The sequence below is a fragment of the Podarcis vaucheri genome, assembly GCF_965113315.1.
Source record: "Podarcis vaucheri genome assembly, chromosome: 3".
NCBI lineage: Eukaryota > Metazoa > Chordata > Lepidosauria > Squamata > Lacertidae > Podarcis > Podarcis vaucheri.
In genome coordinates this window covers 64,024,074-64,046,008 of record NC_138761.1, presented here as the reverse complement: position 1 = coordinate 64,046,008, position 21,935 = coordinate 64,024,074, and the positions used below count along the sequence as shown (strand labels likewise).

The 21,935-nt window shown below is 41.7% G+C and overlaps 1 protein-coding gene across 4 annotated transcripts in view; it reads right to left on the bottom strand.

Annotated features, from left to right (window-relative positions):
• Positions 1 to 21,935, bottom strand: part of MAP3K5 (mitogen-activated protein kinase kinase kinase 5) — a 103,546-nt gene that overhangs the window by 10,074 nt on the left and 71,537 nt on the right. For 3 of the 4 annotated variants that reach the window (XR_014217753.1, XR_014217754.1, XM_082215887.1), the window contains exons 14-25: positions 21,042 to 21,123; positions 20,308 to 20,441; positions 18,415 to 18,542; positions 17,258 to 17,394; positions 13,668 to 13,773; positions 12,003 to 12,160; positions 11,517 to 11,694; positions 11,035 to 11,055; positions 10,003 to 10,183; positions 9,742 to 9,910; positions 5,228 to 5,413; positions 2,968 to 3,073 (exon numbers count right to left, since the gene is read on the bottom strand). Coding sequence is in view for 2 of the 4 variants with exons in the window: in XM_082215887.1 (XP_082072013.1) it covers positions 2,968 to 3,073; positions 5,228 to 5,413; positions 9,742 to 9,910; positions 10,003 to 10,183; positions 11,035 to 11,055; positions 11,517 to 11,694; positions 12,003 to 12,160; positions 13,668 to 13,773; positions 17,258 to 17,394; positions 18,415 to 18,542; positions 20,308 to 20,441; positions 21,042 to 21,123 (1,586 nt within the window). In the remaining 2 variants the exon portion in view is untranslated. The remainder of the gene's footprint in view (positions 1 to 2,967; positions 3,074 to 5,227; positions 5,414 to 9,741; positions 9,911 to 10,002; positions 10,184 to 11,034; positions 11,056 to 11,516; positions 11,695 to 12,002; positions 12,161 to 13,667; positions 13,774 to 17,257; positions 17,395 to 18,414; positions 18,543 to 20,307; positions 20,442 to 21,041; positions 21,124 to 21,935) is intronic. The other variant, XM_082215888.1, reaches the window with a different exon arrangement.

Sequence of the window (21,935 nt, the reverse complement as noted above, 5' to 3'; positions counted from 1 at the left end):
TGGTGCGCTAGGTGGCCGGTACACCAGCCAGACAGCCAAGCTCTCCTCGGAGCCCCACACTAGGCCAACACATTCAATGCCGGGGATCGATGGCGATGGTAGAGCCCTGAAAGAACAATCTTCCCGGATTAATACTGCCACCCCTCCCCCCCGGCCCACAGTCCGTGACTGGTGGAGGACGGAGAAACCCGGGGGCGCCATCTCTCGTAAGGTAACAGTTACCCCTTCGCGCACCCAGGTCTCCGTCACACAAGCCAGGTCAACTCCCTGCGAGATAAAGAAATCTCGCAGGGTAGCAGTTTTGTTGCCTATAGACCTGGCATTGCACAACACCAGTGAAGGAGGTGAGTAATCCTTGCTCACCCTACCCTCGTCTCTCGGGATGGGGCGCAGATTGGAAGGGGTACGAGCATATCCATATCTCGATCCCCTTCGCCTATAACATCTGCCCCCACCGCCATACCTCCCTCGCCCCTCCACGGTCGCAATCCCAAGCCTCATACTAACCTCCATTTACAAATAGAAAACAAAACAACCAAAACAATTATGCCCAAACAAAACCAATCCCCGCCCCACTCAGTGTCCAACCCCAAAAACAAAACAAAATGGAACAACAAAAATACATAAATAAAAACCACCATTCACGGTGGTACAACAAAGTAAACAATAAAAGCACCTTTAAAACACCTTAAAATATATATAAACATCTTTAACATTTGCAGCAGATAATGAAATAATATAATATTATAAAAAACAACAACCCCCATTTAAGGTGCTGCAAATTAAAAGCAATTAAAACATTTAAAACTATTTTGTCCATTGCTGCCGGTAGCTGCTCTGTCCTCTAAACTGTGATGGTAGTGCAGGCCCCGCCCCCTAGGCCGGATGGAGTTGGCAGGAGAGGGAGCGGTCTTCCCAGCACTCACGAAGCAGCAACAGCAGTCGTGTCCCAGAGGCCTCTCCCAGACCTCTTATGCTGTGGCGATGAATGCAGGCCCCGCCCCCTAGGCCAGATGGAGTTGGCAGAAAGGGAGCGGTCCTCCCAGCACTCACGCAAGCAGCAGCACCAGCAGTCGTGTCCCGGAGGCCTCTCCCAGACCTCTTATGCTGTGGCGATGAATGCAGGCCCCGTCCCCTAGGCCAGATGGAATTGGCAGAAAGGGAGCGGTCCTCCCAGCACTCACGCAAGCAGCAGCACCAGCAGTCGTGTCCCGGAGGCCTCTCCCAGGCCTCTTATGCTGTGGCGATGAATGCAGCCCCGCCCCCTAGGCCAGATGGAATTGGCAGAAAGGGAGCGGTCCTCCCAGCACTCACGCAAGCAGCAGGTGGAGATGCCAAGGATTGAACCTGAGATCTTCTGCCTACGAAGCATGTGCCGCAGGGTCCTCACCCCTCAGGCTGTTCTTGCACTTTTCCTTGTTTGCTTACCTTCTTTCCTCCTACCAGGCTTGTTTGACTCTTGCTTTCTTTGTAGTAATTATGTATTTAATTAATTGTATTTACAAAGATTTATAAACCACTTGGCTGCAAAGCTCTCCAAGCACTGTACATAATAAAACTGTACTAGTAGACTCCACTGATCGGCCTGCCAAGCCATCACTTTTGTCCTGCCTCGCGTGGTTCTATACTGCTCTTGCTTTACATTCCATTCCATTTCATTTTATGGATATGCTTTTGATGCAATGTTGGCATTTTATTGTGTTTATATTGTAAGCTGCTTTGATTTGGTTATGTAAGTGGGATGCAGTTGCAACCAAAAGAAATTATTACTAATTCTAACAGCCATGTCCTTTATAGGATGTAGGACTGGCACGTAGGCTGATCGTTATAAGAGATGTACAGCAACCTCTGCACTACACACAGGCCTTGAGGTCTGACCAGCGGCAGCTACTAAATCAACAAGTGCTGACTAGGATTTGCACTACATCTATCAGGCAATTCATTCTCATGTCTTGCAAATACTCATTGCAGCTGCATGCAGAATGGAAGGCTTATGGGATTTTTCAAAAATAATCTCTAAAGCTCTTTCCTGGTCACTAAGCCGGAGCACTTTTCATACAGCAAATGCTTCAGGGCTTACTATTTTCCATGCCTCTGACCAGAGTTGATTTTTTTCAAACATTTTATAAATCCATCTAGACCAAACTGCACACTTCCTACCATTTATTATTATTATTATTATTATTATTATTATTATTCAGTAACTTCAAGAACCAGTGCCTGAATGTATGTGCTTTCTTCTCCCTTCTCCATTCTTCTTTTCCTTTTGCATGTTGTTGATAGATTGTGAGGCTGCAGGGCCTGGATCGACTTACCTTTCAAACTCTGTATAGCACTTAGAAAATGATAAGCACTTCAAAAGTGATAAATCGCCCTCTTGATTTTAGAAGGAGCTTAGGAAGTAGAAGCTGAACAGTTTTTGATCATTTTGTCTTAATGATATGTGCCCCAAAGGGAGCTAATATATATGGTCCGATTAACTGTGTGTTCACCGATCACAGCATGTACTAAGCATTCTGGGAAAGATAGAGTCTCAGATTAAATCTAATGAATTGCTAAACCTTAAAGAAATAAAACGAGGAGTGTAAAATTCAAGTGCCTTGATAATCAGGTGTCAGTTTTTTTAGCTGTAGGTCTTAGAATACTTGCAGCTTTAAGTCCTTAGGACTGAAACTATCATCTTCTTCATACATACATTTTAGTGGGTATATTTTAGAGACACATAGTTGGCATATTTCTGATCCTTCAATCTGTGCTTGAGTCCTGTGCTTGTACACTCCCCCCCCCCTCATGGGTAGCCAATAACTGCTTCAAAGATTACAATTTTATTAGGGGAACACAACAAGGGTATGCAACCGCAGACATTAACATGTAAAGTTGGTGATTTCAGCAGAATTTTCCTCCATGTTAAGTGCACTTAGGAGGATAGCCTTTGAGAACTATTTCAGAGAGTGGCAAGTGTCTCACCTGGAACCAGGATTGTAATAGCAGTCTGCACAGCTTTGCGAATTATGCTATCTAGCGCAAACATCCAATGTGGTTTGATATTGTGAGTTCTTAAAACTTTATTCACCTGGAAAGAGACACCGGAATTAGAAACACTATTAAGTTTCCTTTCTAATATTAGAGTGTAGGTGTGCATAACAAAGAAAAGTTATTATTCATTGTCAGAAAGGAAGGCAATTTTGATATTTTCATGTTTCACCACCATTACAACCTAAAAATAGCACCAGAAAAGGATCTTGTGTCCTAAACAGCCATCAGCCTTGGTAGCATGTCAACAAAACAAGCCCTTGCCTTCCCCCCTAACCTTGGGGCTGGAAAGAGGGATGACAGATGCCCGCCCCTCCACCTCAAAGATTGGGAAAAGGGCTGGGTCTTATGAAGCATGCCAGAGGGCATGGAAAATGCACTTTTAAAAACCCCTCAGAATGTATGTTGTCTGAAGACATCTTTTGGGAAATTTTTAATAAAAGTTCAGAACTAGTACCTTGGAGATCAGAGTTTAAATCCCCATTCAGCCATGAAGTACACCAAGTGAATTTGGGCAGTCAATGACTCTCAGTCTAACTTATTTCAGAGAGTTGTTAACACCACCTTGAGTGTCCTGGCTCCCACTCAGTGAAGAACTTGAACATAGGTTGCAGTTTCTACCAAAATGTTTAATGCTGAGATCAGTGCAATGCATACGCAAAATGCAGTTCAAAGGGACAGCAGCTACACAAGCAAAGACACCAATACGCCAACAACATGCCCCCCTGCAAGGGAATGGGGTGTGCACGACTTAGCACAGCAAGCATTTCTGCTCTGAAGTCTGGGCAAGCAACCTAGCTGAGCCTACTCTACCTGCTCATGTCTACACTGGTGTCTCTGTGACCTAGGTGGGTCACTGCCTCATCACAGGTGGATGGGACAGGTGGAAAGGCAACACTGAACATGGTTTCTGGCAACTCCAGAGGCAGAGCTGGTGTTCCTACAGGAAAAATGGATGAGGCAGAACCAATCTTCGACTGCTCCAGAGATGGAGAAGCCTGTGCCTCAGGGCTGTGGCGACTGATGGAGAGAGGGAATACGGCAAGGGAATGCCCCCGCCTATTTGAACCCTTTTCAGGAGTCTCTTCCTCCGGCTCCCCCAAGCAGAGGCCTTCTCAGTCCACTGGATCAGTGGCAGAACTTGGGGCCTCAAATTTCAGCGGTGCTCTGTCTAATGCGGGACACGAGTGGCGCTGTGGGTTAAACCACAGAGCCTAGGGCTTACCGATCAGAAGGTTGGCGGTTCGAATCCCCGTGACGGGGTGAGCTCCCATTGCTCGGTCCCTGCTCCTGCCCACCTAGCAGTTCAAAAGCACGTCAAAGTGCAAGTAGATAAATAGGTACCGCTCCAGCGGGAAGGTAAACGGCATTTCCGTGTGCTGCTCTGGTTTGCCAGAAGCGGCTTAGTCATGCTGGCCACATGACCAGGAAGCTGTACGCCGGCTTCCTCAGCTAGTAAAGCGAGATGAGCGCTGCAACCCCAGAGTCGTCCGCGACTGGACCTAACGGTCAGGGGTCCCTTTACCTTTACTGTGCAATGCCAGAATTTGATGCCCTCCTGCCTCTCGCCTTCCATTCTACCTCATAGTTGCAGCGCCCCCTAGGCTCTGCACCTGGTACAATCGAACTGAACTAGATCTCTTCCTGGGGTCATATATTTATTGGCCACATCTCTTCTCTGCCCTGGCTCGACCAGCCTCCTTGCACGCACCCACCCACCCGGATCCATGACATCAAGCTCCTTGGAGTTAAATGCGTGAAATAAACGTGATATGTAACTAAAGGAGGAGGATATTTCTCACATTATTCATAATGTATTAGCCTGGACATAGTGTTTCTCATTCTAAACTCTAGTACAAGAAACTTGCTTATTTATGCATTTCGATTCCATTTTGTCTCCAGTGAATTCTAGGTGACATACATTGTGTTTCCTCCACCCCTATGTTATCTTCACAACAATGCTGTGAGGTTGGTTAGAACGAAAAGCAGACTTGCTCATGGTCACCCAGTGAGCTTCATGTCTCAGGAGGGATTTAAACTATGTCTTCCAAGCCCTGTCTGAGCACTCTGACCACTTTACCAAACTGGCTCATGATTAACTTTCACTCAATTGTGTTGCAGATTTAAGACATTCATCAGTATATGAAAAATCAGTTTAGCAAAACTAGCAAAAAAGAGAGAAATGTATACTTACTGCATCTTGGAAACCAAAGAGGACCAGCTGAACCTGGCTGATGCCCTGACTGTCAAAGTCTAGCTCTAGTTTTAGCTTTGAAAGTGTATTTGCAATAATTTTGCGATCAGTTGTCCGTATAAATTCTCTGAGGCTGGCGACTAAAGTTGTGATGTGTTCCCATTTCAGCTTAGGCTCTTCAGGTCCCTGTTAGAACAAACAAAAAATAGCTAATTACCTTTGTGTAATCATGAGGCAATAGTGAAAATATACAGTGAATATTCCTCTAGGCACTACTTCCATCTATAGATTTCCATAAGGCTTCAACAATTCAGTCTTTTTGCAAATACTGTGCTCTTTTAGCTATGGGATGTATATAACAGAAACTGCAGGGTTCCAGAAATAGACATAGTGTATTTGGACTTTCAAAAAACATTCTGATAACAGTTCCTGACCCAAGGTATCTGAAGAAAGTATGCACAGATTACTGGTTAAAAAACAGGAAGAAGAAAGTAGGAATAAACTGAAGGTTTTCACAATGGAAGAAATGGGTTTCCCAAGGATCTGTGTTGGGACTTGTGATTTCTGACTTGCTTATAAATGATCTGGAATTACGGATGAGTGGTTAGTTGTCCAAGTCTGTGGTTCAAGTGTGAAGTGATGCATATTGGGCACCAAAAATTCAAATTTCACAAATATGCTAATGGGGTTTGAGCTGGTGGTGACTGACCAGAAAAGGGACCTTGAGGCCATTCAATGACAACAATCAGCCCAGTGCATGTACTAGCAAATTGCATGCAAGGGATTATTAGGAAAGGGATTGAAAGCAAAGTTGCCAATATCATAATGTTTTTATATTAATCTGTGAGGTGATCACATTTGGAATACGTTCTCACATCTTTAAAAAGGATATTGTAGAGCTGGAAAAGTTGCAGAAAGGGGAAAGCAAAATGATCCAGGTTGGAGCAGCTTCTCTATGAGAAAAGGGTACAATATTGGGAAAGAGGGTTACTTCAGAAAAAAAGGTGAGTTAGAAAGACATGGCTGAAGTTCATAAAATTATGCTTAGTGTTAAGAAAGTGGATAGAGAGATGCTTTTCTCACTCATTAGCACTCCCAGGCACCTAATGAAGGTATACAGTGGGACATCCAGGACAGATTGGGGGGCAAAGACTTCATTACCCAGCACATAGTTGAACTATGGAATCTGCTACCTCAATACGTGGTGATGGCCATGAACTAAGATTGGCTTTAAAAAAGAATTAAGACAAATTCATGCATGATATGGCTAAAAATGGCTACTCATCATGTTCACTTTATTCTACCCTCCAAGATCAGAGGCAGCAGGCATCTGAAAAGCAGGAAACAACAGAAGAAGAGAACTATTGCTCTCATCCTTCTTGTGGGCTTTTCATAGGCACCTGCTTGCTCACTGTGAAAAGCTGGCTTAGGCAGGCCTTTGTCTGATCCAGCAGAGGCTCTTCTTATGTCCCTATGACTTTTAGAAGGCTGTTCTAGACATATAGAGAAGCATGACACAAGGCAAAGACGCAGAAATGATAGAAAAAGACCAGGCTACTAGTGGTGTACTCATTTTCCGAACTACAGTGTACTTCATTACTATTCATTGAAGCAGTAAACATTTACTATATGAGCATTTCCAAAACTGCAATAGAAAATGTTGCTTTCAGTTCTATTTCCTATGTCGTTGGTGTCATCTACAGGTGCAAAAGGACTTGGTACATGACAAGATGTGAAACAGAGCATTCAGTGTATGGAGACATTTGGTTTATTACCTTTTCCCTACCAACACATCTCATTCACACTTTGGAATTTATACCCTCAACTTCTCAGCTAAGACTCTCACAGAATACTTTTGAATACATTTCCCGTGAATGTGTGAGGAAAGCACAGTGAAAAGGATCACATGCCCTTTGAATATTTTTGTATGAACTGCATCACTGGTTATCTGGAGAAAACTCCTCAATTCATTTTAACCACTAATATGCTTAGGGACACACACAGGATTGTGGACATGGGTGGCGCTGTGGTCTAAACCACTGAGCCTCTTGGGCTTGCTGAGCAGAAGGTTGGCAGTTCGAATCCCTGCAACGGAGTGAGCTCCCGTTGATCTGTCCCAGCTCCTGCCAACCTAGCAGTTCGAAAGCACGCCAGTGCAAGTAGATAAATAGGTGGCAGGAAGGTAAATGGTGTTTCCATGCGCTCTGGTTTCTGTCACGGTGTTGTGTTGCACCAGAAGCAGTTTAGTCATGCTGGCCACATGACCCAGAAAGCTGTCTTTGGACAAACACCGGCTCCCTCGGCCTGAAAGCAAGATGAGTGCCGCAACCCCCTAGTCGCCTTTGACTGGACTTAACCGTCCAGGGGTCCTTTACCTTTACCTTACACACAGGATTAATAAAGTTTGTAAGCAGCAAATTATTATTATTATTATTATTATTATTATTATTATTATTATTATTATTACCCGGCCCAACTGGCTGGGCCTCCCCAGCCACTTTGGGCGGCTTCCAACAAAATATTAAAATACAATAGTCTGTTAAACACTAAAAGCCTCCCTAAACAGGGCTGCCTTCAGATGTCTTCTAAAAGTCTGGTAGTTGCTTTTCTCTTTGACATCTGGTGGGATGGCGTTCCACAGGGCGGGTGCTACTACCAAGAAGGCCCTCTGCCTAGTTCTCTGTAACTTGGCTTCTCATAGCGAGGGAATCAGCAGAAGGTTCCCTCAGCGCTGTACCTCAGTGTCTGGGCTGAACGATGGGGGTGGAGATGCTCCTTCAGGTATACAGGACCGAGGCCGTTTAGGGCTTTAAAGGTCAGCACCAACACTTTGAATTGTGCTCGGAAATGTACTGAGAGCCAACGTAAGTCTTTCAAGACTGATGTTATGTGGTCTTGGTGGCCGCTCCCAGTCACCAGTCTAGCTGCTGCATTCTGGATTAGTTGTAGTTTCTGGGTCACCTTCATTGCAGTAGTCCAAGCAAGAGATAACCAAAGCACACACCACTCTGGTGAGACAGTCTGTGGGCAGATAGGGTCTCAGCCTGTGTACCTGATGGAGCTGGTGAACAGCTGTCCTGGACACAGAATTGACCTGTGCCTCCATGGACAAATGTGAGTCCAAAATGACTCCCAGGCTGCGCACCTGGTCCTTCAGGGGCACAGTTACGCCTGACTAATGAGAGATTTAATTACTCTTATCTCAGAATGGTCTGGCTTATTTAGTGTGGAACTTCCTGTACATAATAATGCTGCAAGAGTAAGCCACTTTGAGGCACAGCATTTCCCATATTTGCTGCAACTTGTGGCCTGGGATTGAAAAAATTAGACTCACTGGTGGTGAAATAGGTCAGATTGCGCAGCCCTAGTGCTGAGCACAGTTTAGGTATATGCCATGGTCAACTCAGATTTCACACTTAAGTTACATTACTTCACCCAAGGTGAGTCACAGAACAACACTTCATTTATCTACTAATTGCAACATCTGCAATGTGATGCTGTTGTTAGATAGCCATAGCCATTCTCCTGTAACACAATGAAATTTTCTAGCATCATACAAACCAAAGGCTGATGAGTAAATTCCTCAAAGCAAAGTTGCCAAACTACCAGGGTTAACTGGAGTCAATTCCTTGTAGGCCCATCCTAATGGTGTGCTTTAGCAAGGTCAACTGTGTTACAATTTGGACAGGGAGAGGAAAGTATTTTTCCTACATTTTTCTATACATTTTCCTCACTTTTAAATTTTATTCCCAGATTAAAGTACTCTAATAACAGTGTGTGTGTGTGTGTGTGTGTGTGTGTGTTTATACAGAACCACACAAATACTTTTGCATTTCTGTTTCCAAGTCAAACTATAGTCTCTGAGAGTCAAATAGAGCATTTGTCACTATACATATCTTGATTGACATGTTTTTATTCTGTAGAAGTTTTACATAATCCAGCTATCTAGTAATCTGTTTCTGCTTTCATTTTTAAAGACAAAAGCCCCCAAATATGTGGATTACTGTTTACTAGAGACCTAGAACCTGAGGAGAATTCAAGTTTGACTTGTGCACACCATATAGTATTTTACGCTTCTCTGCTTCTACTTTTTACTACTTCGTAAAGCCAATTATTTCTGAGAAATATTATTCTACAAAAAAGCCTCTGCTTTCAAAGTGCATGCCTAATTTGCAGCATTTGGGTGTTTGCTATGCACAATCCTAGGATGTCTTAAATAACTTGTTATACAGTGCACTGAACTTTATAGTTCCATACTAGTTACTCCTGCTTAAGTGTATATAGGATTGCAGTCTTAAGTCTTGCAGAGGTACTTGCATTTAATTATGTATCCCCACTAAATGAGCCCCTAAACACTCAGTCATCTGATAAAGGTGTTCTAAATTATCAATCATAAACAAATACACCAGAGTAATATCAATGAAACCTTGCAAAAACTTCCAGTTTGGGATGTGCTAGTCCTCTGATTACAAGCACTTATTTTACTGTTAACTATGCTAAGGGTATTTGTTTACCTGTGCTAAGGCTTCCATCAAGTTTCTCACCACCTTATCTTGGTCTTCTGTTAGGATTCTATGAAGGGTGGCTCGCCGTTCACTATCCTTTTTGAGCATGAAGATGCCAGAATCCTTCTCTTCAGGTGAAGGAGGTGCACTGTGGTCCTCAAAATTCTCATCTGGGATGCTGAAAATATATAAATTAGAAACTGCTATTAAAACCACTAAATTTATTTGCAAAAGTCAGTTTCTTTCCACAAAGCAATATGGAAGTTTTACCTTAGAAAAAGGGACCTTAGCCCCTTTGCATCCTTTTCTCCACAAGATTTGGCTCTCATTTTAAAAGAGAATGGGTCAAGCTTTAATTCTGTATCAGGTGAAACAGAGCCATATTCGCTGCTGCTACTAGTATCTTCTACAACAACAGGAACAGGCAAAGATATGCTTCGAAGGTATTCTGCTTATGGAAGTGAAGAAACCCAGAAAATTAGTGTAATCAAGCCTTCTGGACACAGTGAATTATAATAAACATTAGCAATGATCCATGTCATCTAGCATGCAAAGCATATGTAACCTGTGGGGCCTATGGGAGTTGATGTGATGCTCACATCCAAGATAATGTCCAGATAAAGTGAACTGGACCACAAGGAAATGTGGCTTTAGTGGGGAAAGAGACTTCATTATACCCTGTGAAAATCCCCTCCCACATGTACAAGTCTGGGATCTGCATTAATAGCACAGGAGTGATTGCATCATTACCGTATTTTTCGCTCTATAAGACGCACATTTTCCCCTCCAAAAATTAAGGGGAAATGTGTGTGCGTCTTATGGAGTGAATGCAGCCTCCTTGGCTTCAGCGATAGCAATGCGAAGCCTCTGAAGCCTGGAGAGCGAGAGGGGTCGGTGTGCACCAACCCCTCTCGCTCTCAAGGCTTCAAGGATAGCCACCTGAAGCCTCCAGAGTGCAGTGGGAGCTCCCTGCCGCTTCGCTGAAGGGGTGCTGTGCAGAGAGGGGGAGAATTTTTTTCTTGTTCTCCCCCTCTAAAACAAGGTGCGTCCTATGGTCAGGTGCGTCCTATAGAGCGAAAAATACGGTATGTCTCTGTTATTGCCCTTTGAAGCAGGTTCTGAAGTTGCACAAGAGGCTGTGGAAGGTGAGAAGAGGAAGTGCTACTGTATGAGCAGATGTCATATTCGGTTATTATTTTCTCATTTGAAATGGTAAATGTAGTAGCTAATGACTAAATAAAACACCGAAGTTCAAAGATTTCATTAAGTGTATGAAAAGGAAGGTCTAAATATTAATCTTACCATTTGATCCAACTGAGAGTGCTGTGAGAGAAAAAATAGAAAAGGAAAAGTAACTGAAACCATCCAGAATTCACTTATGATGTAGAACTAGCAACAGGTAATTTGACCATATTACCGGGGGGGGGGGATGTTCAGAGAATTTAAAACAGAGGGGGTTTTGTGTTTTAAGGATTATTTTAAGACACACATAAAGGCCTCAATCTAGCTAAAGTTATTCATGACTTGTTTTCACTGGGGGGGAAAATTAACAAGCCTGTTATTACTCTCTTAAGTAAGTCTCAATGCTTTCAAAGGGAAGTTAAATATTAACAAATAGTATCATAAACATTTAAAAAACACTTATTCGAGGCAAACTGGTTGATTAAAGGCACATTTTAAGTATGCTAGTGATTCTGTGTTGAGCTTCTCAAAGAAGCTGTCAGTGTTGGCTAAATTAAACAGAATTGCTAAGCTCTTTGAGCTAGGCATAAATAGGTCTTTACCTGTTAACTTTGACTGAGACTTCCTTTTTTTGCTTGTAACCTTTAAAAAGTCATCTATAAGAAGCTCGTTAGCACAGGCTCTCTTGTCTGGATCTGGTTCAAAGCAGCACAATAGGAAGGCTTTTGCCTCTGCTGACATGGATTCAGGAATCTCAGGGTGTATTTTGAACATTCCAACCTGACAAATACAGAAAAGGAAAGACAATCAAGACCTTCCACCACAGAGAGGAGTCTCCTTAAAATAAAACATTACATAAAGTCATTAGCATTTCCATTTGAAACTGGTTTTCATTCCCAGGGAGGCATTCATTGGAATTTGAACAACTTTTTAATATTCTCTCTTTAGCATATTTTCCCTTTTAACTGAATCACTACTGCAAAATATATTATTCCTCACAGACACACACAGATGAGTGTTTCATCTTATGGCTCTTCTCCAGATCAGCGTCTCTTTTACAAAAACCTAAAACATCTATAGGATCTAACCTTAAACATTGCTGCCTGAGGCTCTCCAAGTTCGTAAAACGGAGGTTTCCCTGTGGCCATTTCAATAATTGTGCAGCCTAGGGACCAGATATCTGCAGCCTTTCCATAACCTCTTGGTCCTTTATCAATGATTTCTGGCGCCATATACTGAAGCGTACCTGTTAAAAACAAGCAGGCAAGCAAAAATTCACTTAGGCAGGAATTTCTTTAATCAAAAGAGAAAGCTGGAAGAAAAGCACATAGTCAAATATTAAATTCCCAGGCTTTCATGGTGTTTTGCACTTTATTGAGCGTGCAAAGCATTTTAGCTGTGTTGACCCAATGTAATAGGCTTTGTGTCCATGTTCTGTTCTCACCCTTCCCTTCATGTGCGAAGTTTGGGTGCTTCTAATGTGGTTCATTACATTACACCCGAACTGGGAAACTGTGGTTTAATTTCCATTTACAATCCAGAATAAACCTCAGTATGGTGCACAAGTGAAAGAAGGAAAGGAGAATCATGGGCTCAGTGCTTGTTCTCAGTCCAATAAATCACAGTTTAAAGCAGCTCATTATCTCAGCAATTCTTACAACATATATAAAAATAAATACAGTGGTACCTCGGGTTAAGTACTTAATTCGTTCTGGAGGTCCGTTCTTAACCTGAAACTGTTCTTAACCTGAAGCACCACTTTAGCTAATGGGGCCTCCCCGACGCTGCCACACAATTTCTGTTCTCATCCTGAAGCAAAGTTCTTAACCTGAGGTAATATTTCTGGGTTAGCGAAGTCTGTAACCTGAAGCGTATGTAACCTGAAGCGTATGTTACCCGAGGTACCACTGTAAACAGAATTATGGGGAGAGACTAAGAGATTGAATTTATTTATAAATATATCTAGACTTTCTCTGCAAGGCAGGCCTAAAGTGCGATGCAGCAGTAGCTTACCTTAGGCCACACTGCTTTTATGCAAGTTCTGTTTGCATAAAAGTAAGACTATAATACTGAATTTAATATCACCATTACCATCAATATCAATTGAAATTAAAAATGAAGAGAATGGTAATCAAAATACATTCTGAACATGATTCAAATCTGCATGTGTGAAGCTCAGTCAGATAATCTGAGTATCATTCATTAGCTGTTTAGCAAGAAAGGGGAAATGAGGCAGGGAACAAAGTCTACAAAGAAACATACTGTCTCAAACAGTATGCTGATACCAAAGTATCTATGGATGCATGCTGTCTTAGCTGCTAGACTGAGGAACAGAACACACACATCTTCGCTCATCTAAGCAGACGTATTGCTTCCAGCTATATCAGAATGTTTCCTTATAATATGGAAGGTCAGGAAGCTGCAGCAGTCTGGGTTTCTCTTGATTCAGGGACCAGGAATGTTGCTGATAACAGTGAAGGAAACTGCTATGCGTGTTGCGCAGGCAGATTATTAATACTTATCTGATGACCACAACTTGTTCAATGAATAAAGCCACCCTCTTGAAAACATTTCCCAATGACTTCAGTGCAACTTTGCAAGTCAGTGTGCTTGGGATCTCATCCCGTATCAGGGTTTTCAAAAATGTACAGAACTAAAGCTGTCCTGGGAGTAAGTGCCTTATCTAATTTATGCTCTAGAATATTCTTTTACTCTTAAATTAGGCGACTCTGCAATATGTTTTAGAAACATACCTGTGAATGTTTCAGTGCATGGATTTATGCCAGCAAGCCTCTTTGATGTCCCAAAATCTGAAATCTTTAGCACTCCACTGTATGTGTTGATAAGTACATTATCACCCTGGAGGGGAGAATATTTGGGATTGTTATTTTTTTTTATCTTATGGCTGATCTTGAAAAAGAGTTTGCAGCTAAAATTAATGATGAAATGGCTTGTAATAAAAGAGGAATTAAGTGGAAGCTACTATTAGTCACTTCATTTCTAGTTCAATGAAACTTCATTATGGAATGCATGTAATAAAAACAAGAGAATTCAAATTCTTTCAAACGTATTATGAACAATTGGCTATTTTGATATTTATTACGAGATTTTGGAGTTCTAGATTTCTCTAGGTTTATTATGTAAAGTAACATTTGGACCCTTTCATGCTTTCTACAGAAATTAGTTTTTTATGAAATTAGTTTTTAGGGGCTTTTTAATTTGTTTTTATAAATTAGCTTATACAGTGCTTTTTCTTTTAAAAAACACATGTATAGGGGTACTCTCATTTTACTACTCATATTGAAATACTGCCCCTCAATGAGGCCAAACTTAGATTCACAAAATGTTTAGGGGTATGTGTACTCCTGCGTCCCCCCCCCCAGAAAAAAAGCACTGAGTTTATATAAAATCTCCCAATCATTTTTTTTTTTTGCTTTGCATTTTTAAATATCATAATGCCTTATTTTTAAAGGATCTCTACATAAAACAAGACAGAAATGAAATCTAGAATTGAGTAGAAGTACCTTAATCTGCTATGGTTTTGTGTTTGCTGCAAAACAAATAGGTCCATGCAGAGTTGCATCTTCTATATATTCCAAATAGGGGGTTTCCCTGTGTCATATAACTGCTTATGCAATGCTGCCCGGCAGTTGATAGCTGGTGCTGTTGCAACAGCAGTCATCTGTCTTATAACATAGGGTGTATACACTGTGCTAGGAAAAAGAACTCCATCTGATTTTATGCAGGCAACATTTTTGAAGAACATGAGTAAAATGCACAGTGCCATATGCACAGCCACAACGTGAACTCGTAGCTGAAAAGGAGATTTGAACTCTGGCAAAGAATTCCAAAAGGCCTATCCTACTAGATCATAGTAATCTATCCAACTGGATCATTAGCAGCATCTAAGGAAACCGATATGGCTGCATAAGGAGCGTACAGATGAGCTGAGAGTTAAGAAGGGCATGTATAAGAAAGGGAAGAAAGGGAACAATACCACTTTTTTGTACTGACAAAAATAGAGTGGCTTGCCGAATGATTGGAGTACTACAATATATCCAAAACAATGGGAGAAATTGGAAGGATCTCAAAAGTGAAGATAGACAGGGACTGGAAGGTGTTTAAAAGATACTTGCAAAACCATATCGAAAAATCAGAACTCCTATTAGAATAAACAAGTTCCGCTTCAAATACTGAAATACCAAATAAGATGGATAACAATGTGTAATAGAAAAAGAAGTATGAAATTAGGTTAAAGGTGTGTGAAAGAAAGTAATAGAAGTGGAAAGAAATTGCAACTGAGTAGATTGGAAGTCTAACACAAAGGTGGGGTGAGGGGTGGTGGATGGTGATGGGAAAAGGAATTATCTGTGGGATTGAGTGTAGGTATGTTTGAACACTTTTAAGAAAAGGGCGGAAAAGGGAAAATCACAGAAGAGGAGAATACACGAGTAGCCAACAGTTGCAGGGGGAAAGTCATGCTGGCTAAAACTAACAACAATAATAATAATATATGTTTCTTTGGCTATGTCCAAAGTAAGAGGAAGAACAAGCAAGTGGTAGGTCCTCTGCGTGGGGAACACGGAGAAATGCTATTGGGTGACAGAGAAAAGACAGAACTACTCAACACCTCCTTTGCCTTGGCCTTCACCCAAAAAGAAAGCAATGCCCAACCTGGTGATAACAGAATGGTAAAGAGGGCACTACAGCTCAAGATAGGAAAAGAGGTAGTAAGGGAACACCTAGCTACTTGAAATGAATTATACTTTAAATGAATACTAAAGGAGCTTGTGGATGTAATTTCAGAGCCTTTGTCTATTATCTTAGAGAATTTTTGGAGAACAGGTGAGGTCCCTACAGACTGGAGGCGAGAAAATGTTGTCCCCATCTTCAAAAAGGGGTGAAAAAATACTACTGTAACTACTGACCAGTGAGCTTGACATCAATACTAGGGAAGGTCCTAGAACAGATAATTCAATAGTCGGTCTGTGAGCATTTAGGAAAGGATGCTGTGATTACTAAGACCCAGCATGGGTTTCTCAAAAAAAAAAGTCATGCCAGACCAATCTGATTTCTTTTTTTTGATGGAATTACAAACTTGGTGGATCAAGGAAATGCTGTGGACTTGGTGAATCTTGATTTCAGTAAGGCTTTTGATAAAAGTCCCCCATGATATTCTCATGAGGAAGCTGGTAAAATGTGGGTTGAATGAGGTAACTGTTAGGTGGATTTGTAGCTGGTTGGCTGACCAAACCCAAAGAGTACTCATTAATGGTTCCTCATCATTCTGGAAAAAAGTGACAAGTGGAGTGCCGCAGGGTTCTGTCCTGGGCCCGTTGTTGTTCAACGTCTTTATAAATGACTAAGATGAAGGAATTTAGGGGATCATATTTGCAGATGACACCAGATTGGGAAAGGTAGCTAATGTTGCAGAAGACAGAATCAGAATTCAGAATGACCTTAACAAATTGGAGAACTGGGTGCATGCTAACAAAATGAATTTAAATAGGGACAAATGTAAGGTTCTACACTTAGGCAGGAAGAAACAGGTGCACAAATATAGGATGAGGGACACCTGGCTTACCAGCAGTACATGTGAAAAGGATCTAGTGGTCTTGGTGGACCACAAGCTTAACATGAGTCAACAGTGTGATGCAGCAGCAAAAAAAGCAAGAACAGTTAATGCTATTTATGCTGCATCAACAGAATTACAGCGTCCAGATCAAGGGAAGTAACAGTACCACTCTATTCTGCCTTGGTCAGACCACACTTGGAATACTGTGTCCAATTCTGGGGACCACAAGGGTCTGGAAACTAAGTCTTATGAGGAGTGCTTGAAGGAGCTGGGTATGTTTAGCCTGGAAAAGAGGAGATTGAGAGGAGATATGATAACCATCTTCAAATATCTTAAGGGCTGTCACATGGAGGAGAGAGCATGCTTGTTTTCTCTTGTTCTGGAGGGTAGGACTCGAACCAATGGCTTCATGTTGCAAGAAAAAGGATTCTAACTAAACATTAAGAAAAACTTTCTGACAGTAAGAGCTGTTCAGCAGTGGAAGAGACTCCCACGAGAGGTGGTGGACTCTCCATCCTTGGAGGTTTTTAAATAGAGGTTGGATGGACATCTGTTGTGGATGCTTTAGCTGAGATTCCATCATTGCAAGGGGTTGGACTAGATGACCCTTGGGTCCCTTCCAACTCTAAGCTTCTATGATTCATCAGCTTAAGACTCTGAGAACTGAATCAAGTTCTTCTCCATTCCATTGCATTTTGCTTCAGAGGGCACTTAAGGATAACTTCATATCCATTACATAAATTTAATGCTTTTTATAAAGAAATCTACCTTTATGTCTCGATGCACTATTTGATTATCATGGAGGTATTTCAATCCTTCAAGTATCTGTTTGGTATAAAAACCAATGGTCTGTTCATTATCCTTTAATGGTCCCCATTTTGATCTCAGAAGAGCAGAAAGGCTGCCTGTAATATGGAAAACAAGTAAATGAAGGTAATTTTCAAATCAGGAAGATCACCATTGTCATTAGCCCTGTGGAGATGTTCTGGCCAGGCTGGATGGAAAGGGGAGCACGATTTGGACAAGAGTATGGAACTGATCCTGGGGAAGGGCCCAGTGGCCTGGGAGGGGCTGATCTGGTTGCTGCCTAAGCATCTGGATAGGCTTGCCAATTAAAATAAACAATATCCCTTTTTATTATATAATAGAAAAAGAGAATGAATTGCTTATTCCAATTCAAAGGCCTGTGCTATTTTTAGGTCATCTGAGATATGCAAGTCAGCAGGAAAGCAAATCCCAACATAATGGAATTGGTAAAGTTCTGTTAATCCAGCCAACCGCACTAGTTCTAGATAACTAAAGTATAAAATGTCAACATCCTAGGCACATAGAAAGGAATTTCACATTGCACTAAGGTGACTGCTAAACATTTTGGCTTGCCAGACAGAACAATTCCCCTTTCCCATTCCTGCTGCTCTGGGGGCTCTCCTGACACCCCCCCTCCACTTGAGCCAATTTCAGGTAGTGTGGGAAGGAGAAGAGGGCAGGAAGCTCTATTGGGCAAGTGGAAGTCATTGTGCAGGGCTGCCACTGATGGGACTCATTAGCTGAATTGTGCCCCAAGATTTGTTTACGTTGCAATGCAATCCTAGTGCTGTCTTCTCAGAAGTAAGCCCCACAGAGTTCTCAAGGGCTTACTCTTAGGTTAGGCCTATGGTCTAAGGAACTATTAGATGGGTGTCATCAGTAAACACTTCAATGCCTGAGCTAATTCTGAGCTATTCCGCTCAGTGAAAATGTGAGCAGAGTCTTGTGAGCACAATAATCTCTGAATCAGAACAGTGTGTATATATGTGTGTGTGTGTGTGTGTGTGTGTATATAATATAATATAATATAATATAATATAATATAATATAATATAATATAATATAATATAATATAATATAATATAATATAATATATTCATTAACCAAAAGCTGCTTACCTCCTGGTACTTGTTCCATGAATATCTTAATGAATCCGTTTTCACTAAACGAGCCAAGATACTGAACAATGTTCTTATGTTTGAGGTGCTTATGCAAAGCTATTTCTTCATGCAAAGGCTGGGAATACCTGGAAGAAAGTTCAGACTGCCTCAACCAGCTTATTTCACTGTACGGAATTCCATACCCTACCATGCTGTGATAGAAATTCAAAAGCAACCTGAAATAGCAATTCTGCTAGTAAATACTTTAAGGTAAAATGGCACAGGAAATTGCCCGGGCAACATTTATCAAAAGGAAATAGGTCTAAATGATAATGGAGAACAAACAGGCAGGCAGAAAGCTTGAAGGCTAAATAAATGAACCATCCCAACAGCATAGAAAAATAAAACTCAAGCTTATCTCTTTGGTTGAATAATCCAGCATAAATGAAAAGCTTTTAAAGTAGGAGGTTTATAGGAAATGTCAACCATGGATGTTTGCCTAAAGTGCAATAACATTTTTTTCCCCTTCTTCACTGAGAGATCTGCAGTTTTCAGCCAGTATCCACTCACATGTGCTATTTGGCTGGCTTTTTCAGTGATTTTCTGTGTTTCTTCTGGAAAACTAAGGTATGGAGCCTGTTTTAATGACATGCCAGCAACCAGCTTTTGCAACCCCACCCCTGCTCACAGGAGTAGTTAACTTGTGTTCATGGTGTATTAGTCATTCTATTGTTGTACTGATCATGTGAGTAGACCACACAATCTATTAGGATTTTCTTTGGTGGTGGTGGTAAACCACCAGTGTAATCAGGACTGAGTCTCTGATTTGAGGGATTAGGCTTGAATTTTTACAAATCCAAACATTTGAATCCTTCTGCAGTATCACGTTCCTGACCATGTGCTGAAAGTTACCAGACACAAAATCTTGAGGCACAAGACTACTCCAATTTCAGGGATCGAGGGGCAGGAAAGGGCTCACCTTTTCCCATGGCACTTCACATACTCCCATGTGAAGTCTATGACAGCAATCAGGAGCCTAGTAAGCTGTCATAGACGAGTGTTTTCGAGAACCTGTGTGTTGTGGCCCTCCTGCTCAGGCCCCTGATTCTGAGCTGAGCCCCTCCACTGAAACTCTCCCTCTGAAAGTCTTCCAGGTCCCCTCCTTCCTTGGCTTAGGATGAGGAGGTTGAGCTATCCAATGCCAGGGATGCCACTTCTCTGCCTGGAGAGGTGAGGAGCTCCATGTCACAGAGTGAGCTATCAGAGCAGGAAAGCCAGGCGTTGTCTTCAAAGAAACAGAGGCGCAACCAGAGGCAGGATCACCCTCCCTCCCCTCAAATAAGGAGCACCTGGCTACAGGCCAGGAGTTCTCAGCAGGCCAAGCATTCTCACAAGTAACTAGACTTCCCTTGTCTCTGTTTAAAAGCATGGCAGATAGTTGGGACCAGTTGTCTGAACAACTTCACACTCCTGTGCAGTCTGATGTTGCAGCTCCTGATCCTGGAACCCTGACCACTGGCCTCATCCCTTGTGTTTAGGGAACCTTGAAGCTTCTCTCCTAAATGGTTTGACCTTTGCTGCATCATTGGCATCTAAGGGCATTTGGACTAATTCCTGCTCTTCTCCTGTTGCTAAATTTGCACTGTCAGTCTTCTAGAATGAAGCTTGGCTTCTTTAGTAACAAGCAAGTGCAGCTGTCATTGTTCTTGGGCAGGAGCTAGAACACTGAGAGCCTGGAAATCAAAATATTATGCAAAAATAACTATACCCTGCACACCTAAAGAAGCCTATGAATCACTTTGATTAAGCTTTTTATGTCTAACATCTAACACATCATGCAATTGTTTAAACTTTGGAGAACTAAGAACACGGAGTACATGAAAGCCTATGTAATGCAGACTATTACTTTACCTGCTATCTCTTTCTGGGATTTCTTTAATGGCAATTCTCACTTGATTGCTCATATCTCGTCCTGCATAAACTACACCGTAAGTGCCTTTACCCAGAATAACTCGATCACCATTTTCATCATATTCGTAGTCATACTACAACAGAAGGTACAACAAAAGGAAAATATCAGTGATTCTAGTATTTATTCCGTTTAAGTATTGTCTTGTGTGCTTAGAAATAACACAGGGAAGTCATGCCTTACCTGAATTAAATTGCAGTTGTCAGCCTGGAATAAACATTTCTAAGAAGTATCTTAGAAGTTCCAAGTCTTCGAAACATAGCGTAACCTCCATTTGTTTCTAAATTTACACCCTGCACTTCAGTGGCCAACTGATATTCCCAAAGCAGCAATTCACTATGATAACACTACTTTGCATTGGATTTTACAGCTACCACAGAGAAATCAAGAACATGACTGAAGTCAGTGATTGTTGGACATGCTTAGGGGCGCAAGATGGAAGCAGTACTTTCAAGTTTGAGATAAACTGCATTAACAGCTATTACTGGAACAATCCAGAAGTTGTCAATTTGACATCGAACTCTTTCAATATGAAAGAGATGAGGATTTGGCTTGCTTTTTATTCCAAAGCAGTTAAGGCTCATCCAGCTAATTATCCAGTTAAGAAAAAGTAACCCAACAGGAGCACAATTCTGTAAAAGTGTGAGAAGTAGCAGGAATGCAAGATTGCCCTTACCTCCAGAGAGTCTCCATCACATTCACCTTCCTCCGTGTTCTTTCCTATTTCTTCAGTGATGCTATTAACCATTTCAAAAAATCTGCCAAAAATCCATATGAAAGAAAATATAGTATTACAGCAAAATGAATCCTAGTGGTTGCCTCTGTTTTTTAGCTGCTTATGACTGTTTCACTGTGCTCATAATAGCTTTTACCCCCTCCATTTTAAGAACATAATAACGTAAGAAAAGCCTGCTGCATCAGGCCAACGGCCCCTCTAGTCCAGCATGCTGTTCTTACAGTGGCCGGACAGTTGAATGTGGGAAACCAGCCAGCAGGATCCGAGCTCAAGAGCCGCACTCTCCCCTCCTGTGGTTTCCAGCCACTGGTATTCAGAAGCATTGCATAGGCACTGCGGCTAGGAGCCATTCATAGCTTTCTCCTCCATGAATTTGTCTAATCCCCTTTTAAAGCCACTTCCCTTCTCCACTCAACAGCATCACTACTGATATACAACAGATGCCCATTACCGTGTCCTTTTTGGAAACAGGGGAAAACCTGGGGAAATGTATCTTCCTTAGATGATTATTCTGCATTGTTTTAAAACCTATCTTTAGCTCTCATTTTTGTGGTGTTTTTAAAGCGATTGTGGTAGATTTTCTGTAAAGTGTCTCAAGATTCATGTGAAGAGTTTTTCATGAATGGATAAAATACAGTGGTGCCCCGCAAGACGAAATTAATTCGTTCCGCAAGTTTTGTCGTCTAGCGAATTTTTCGTCTTGCGAATCACGAAATCCCATAGGAATGCATTGAAATTCAATGAATGCGTTCCTATGGTCAAAAAAAGTCCAAACAAAGCCAAATTTGGTACAACAACAGTTTATTAACTGCTCTTTAAAGTCACACATACTGT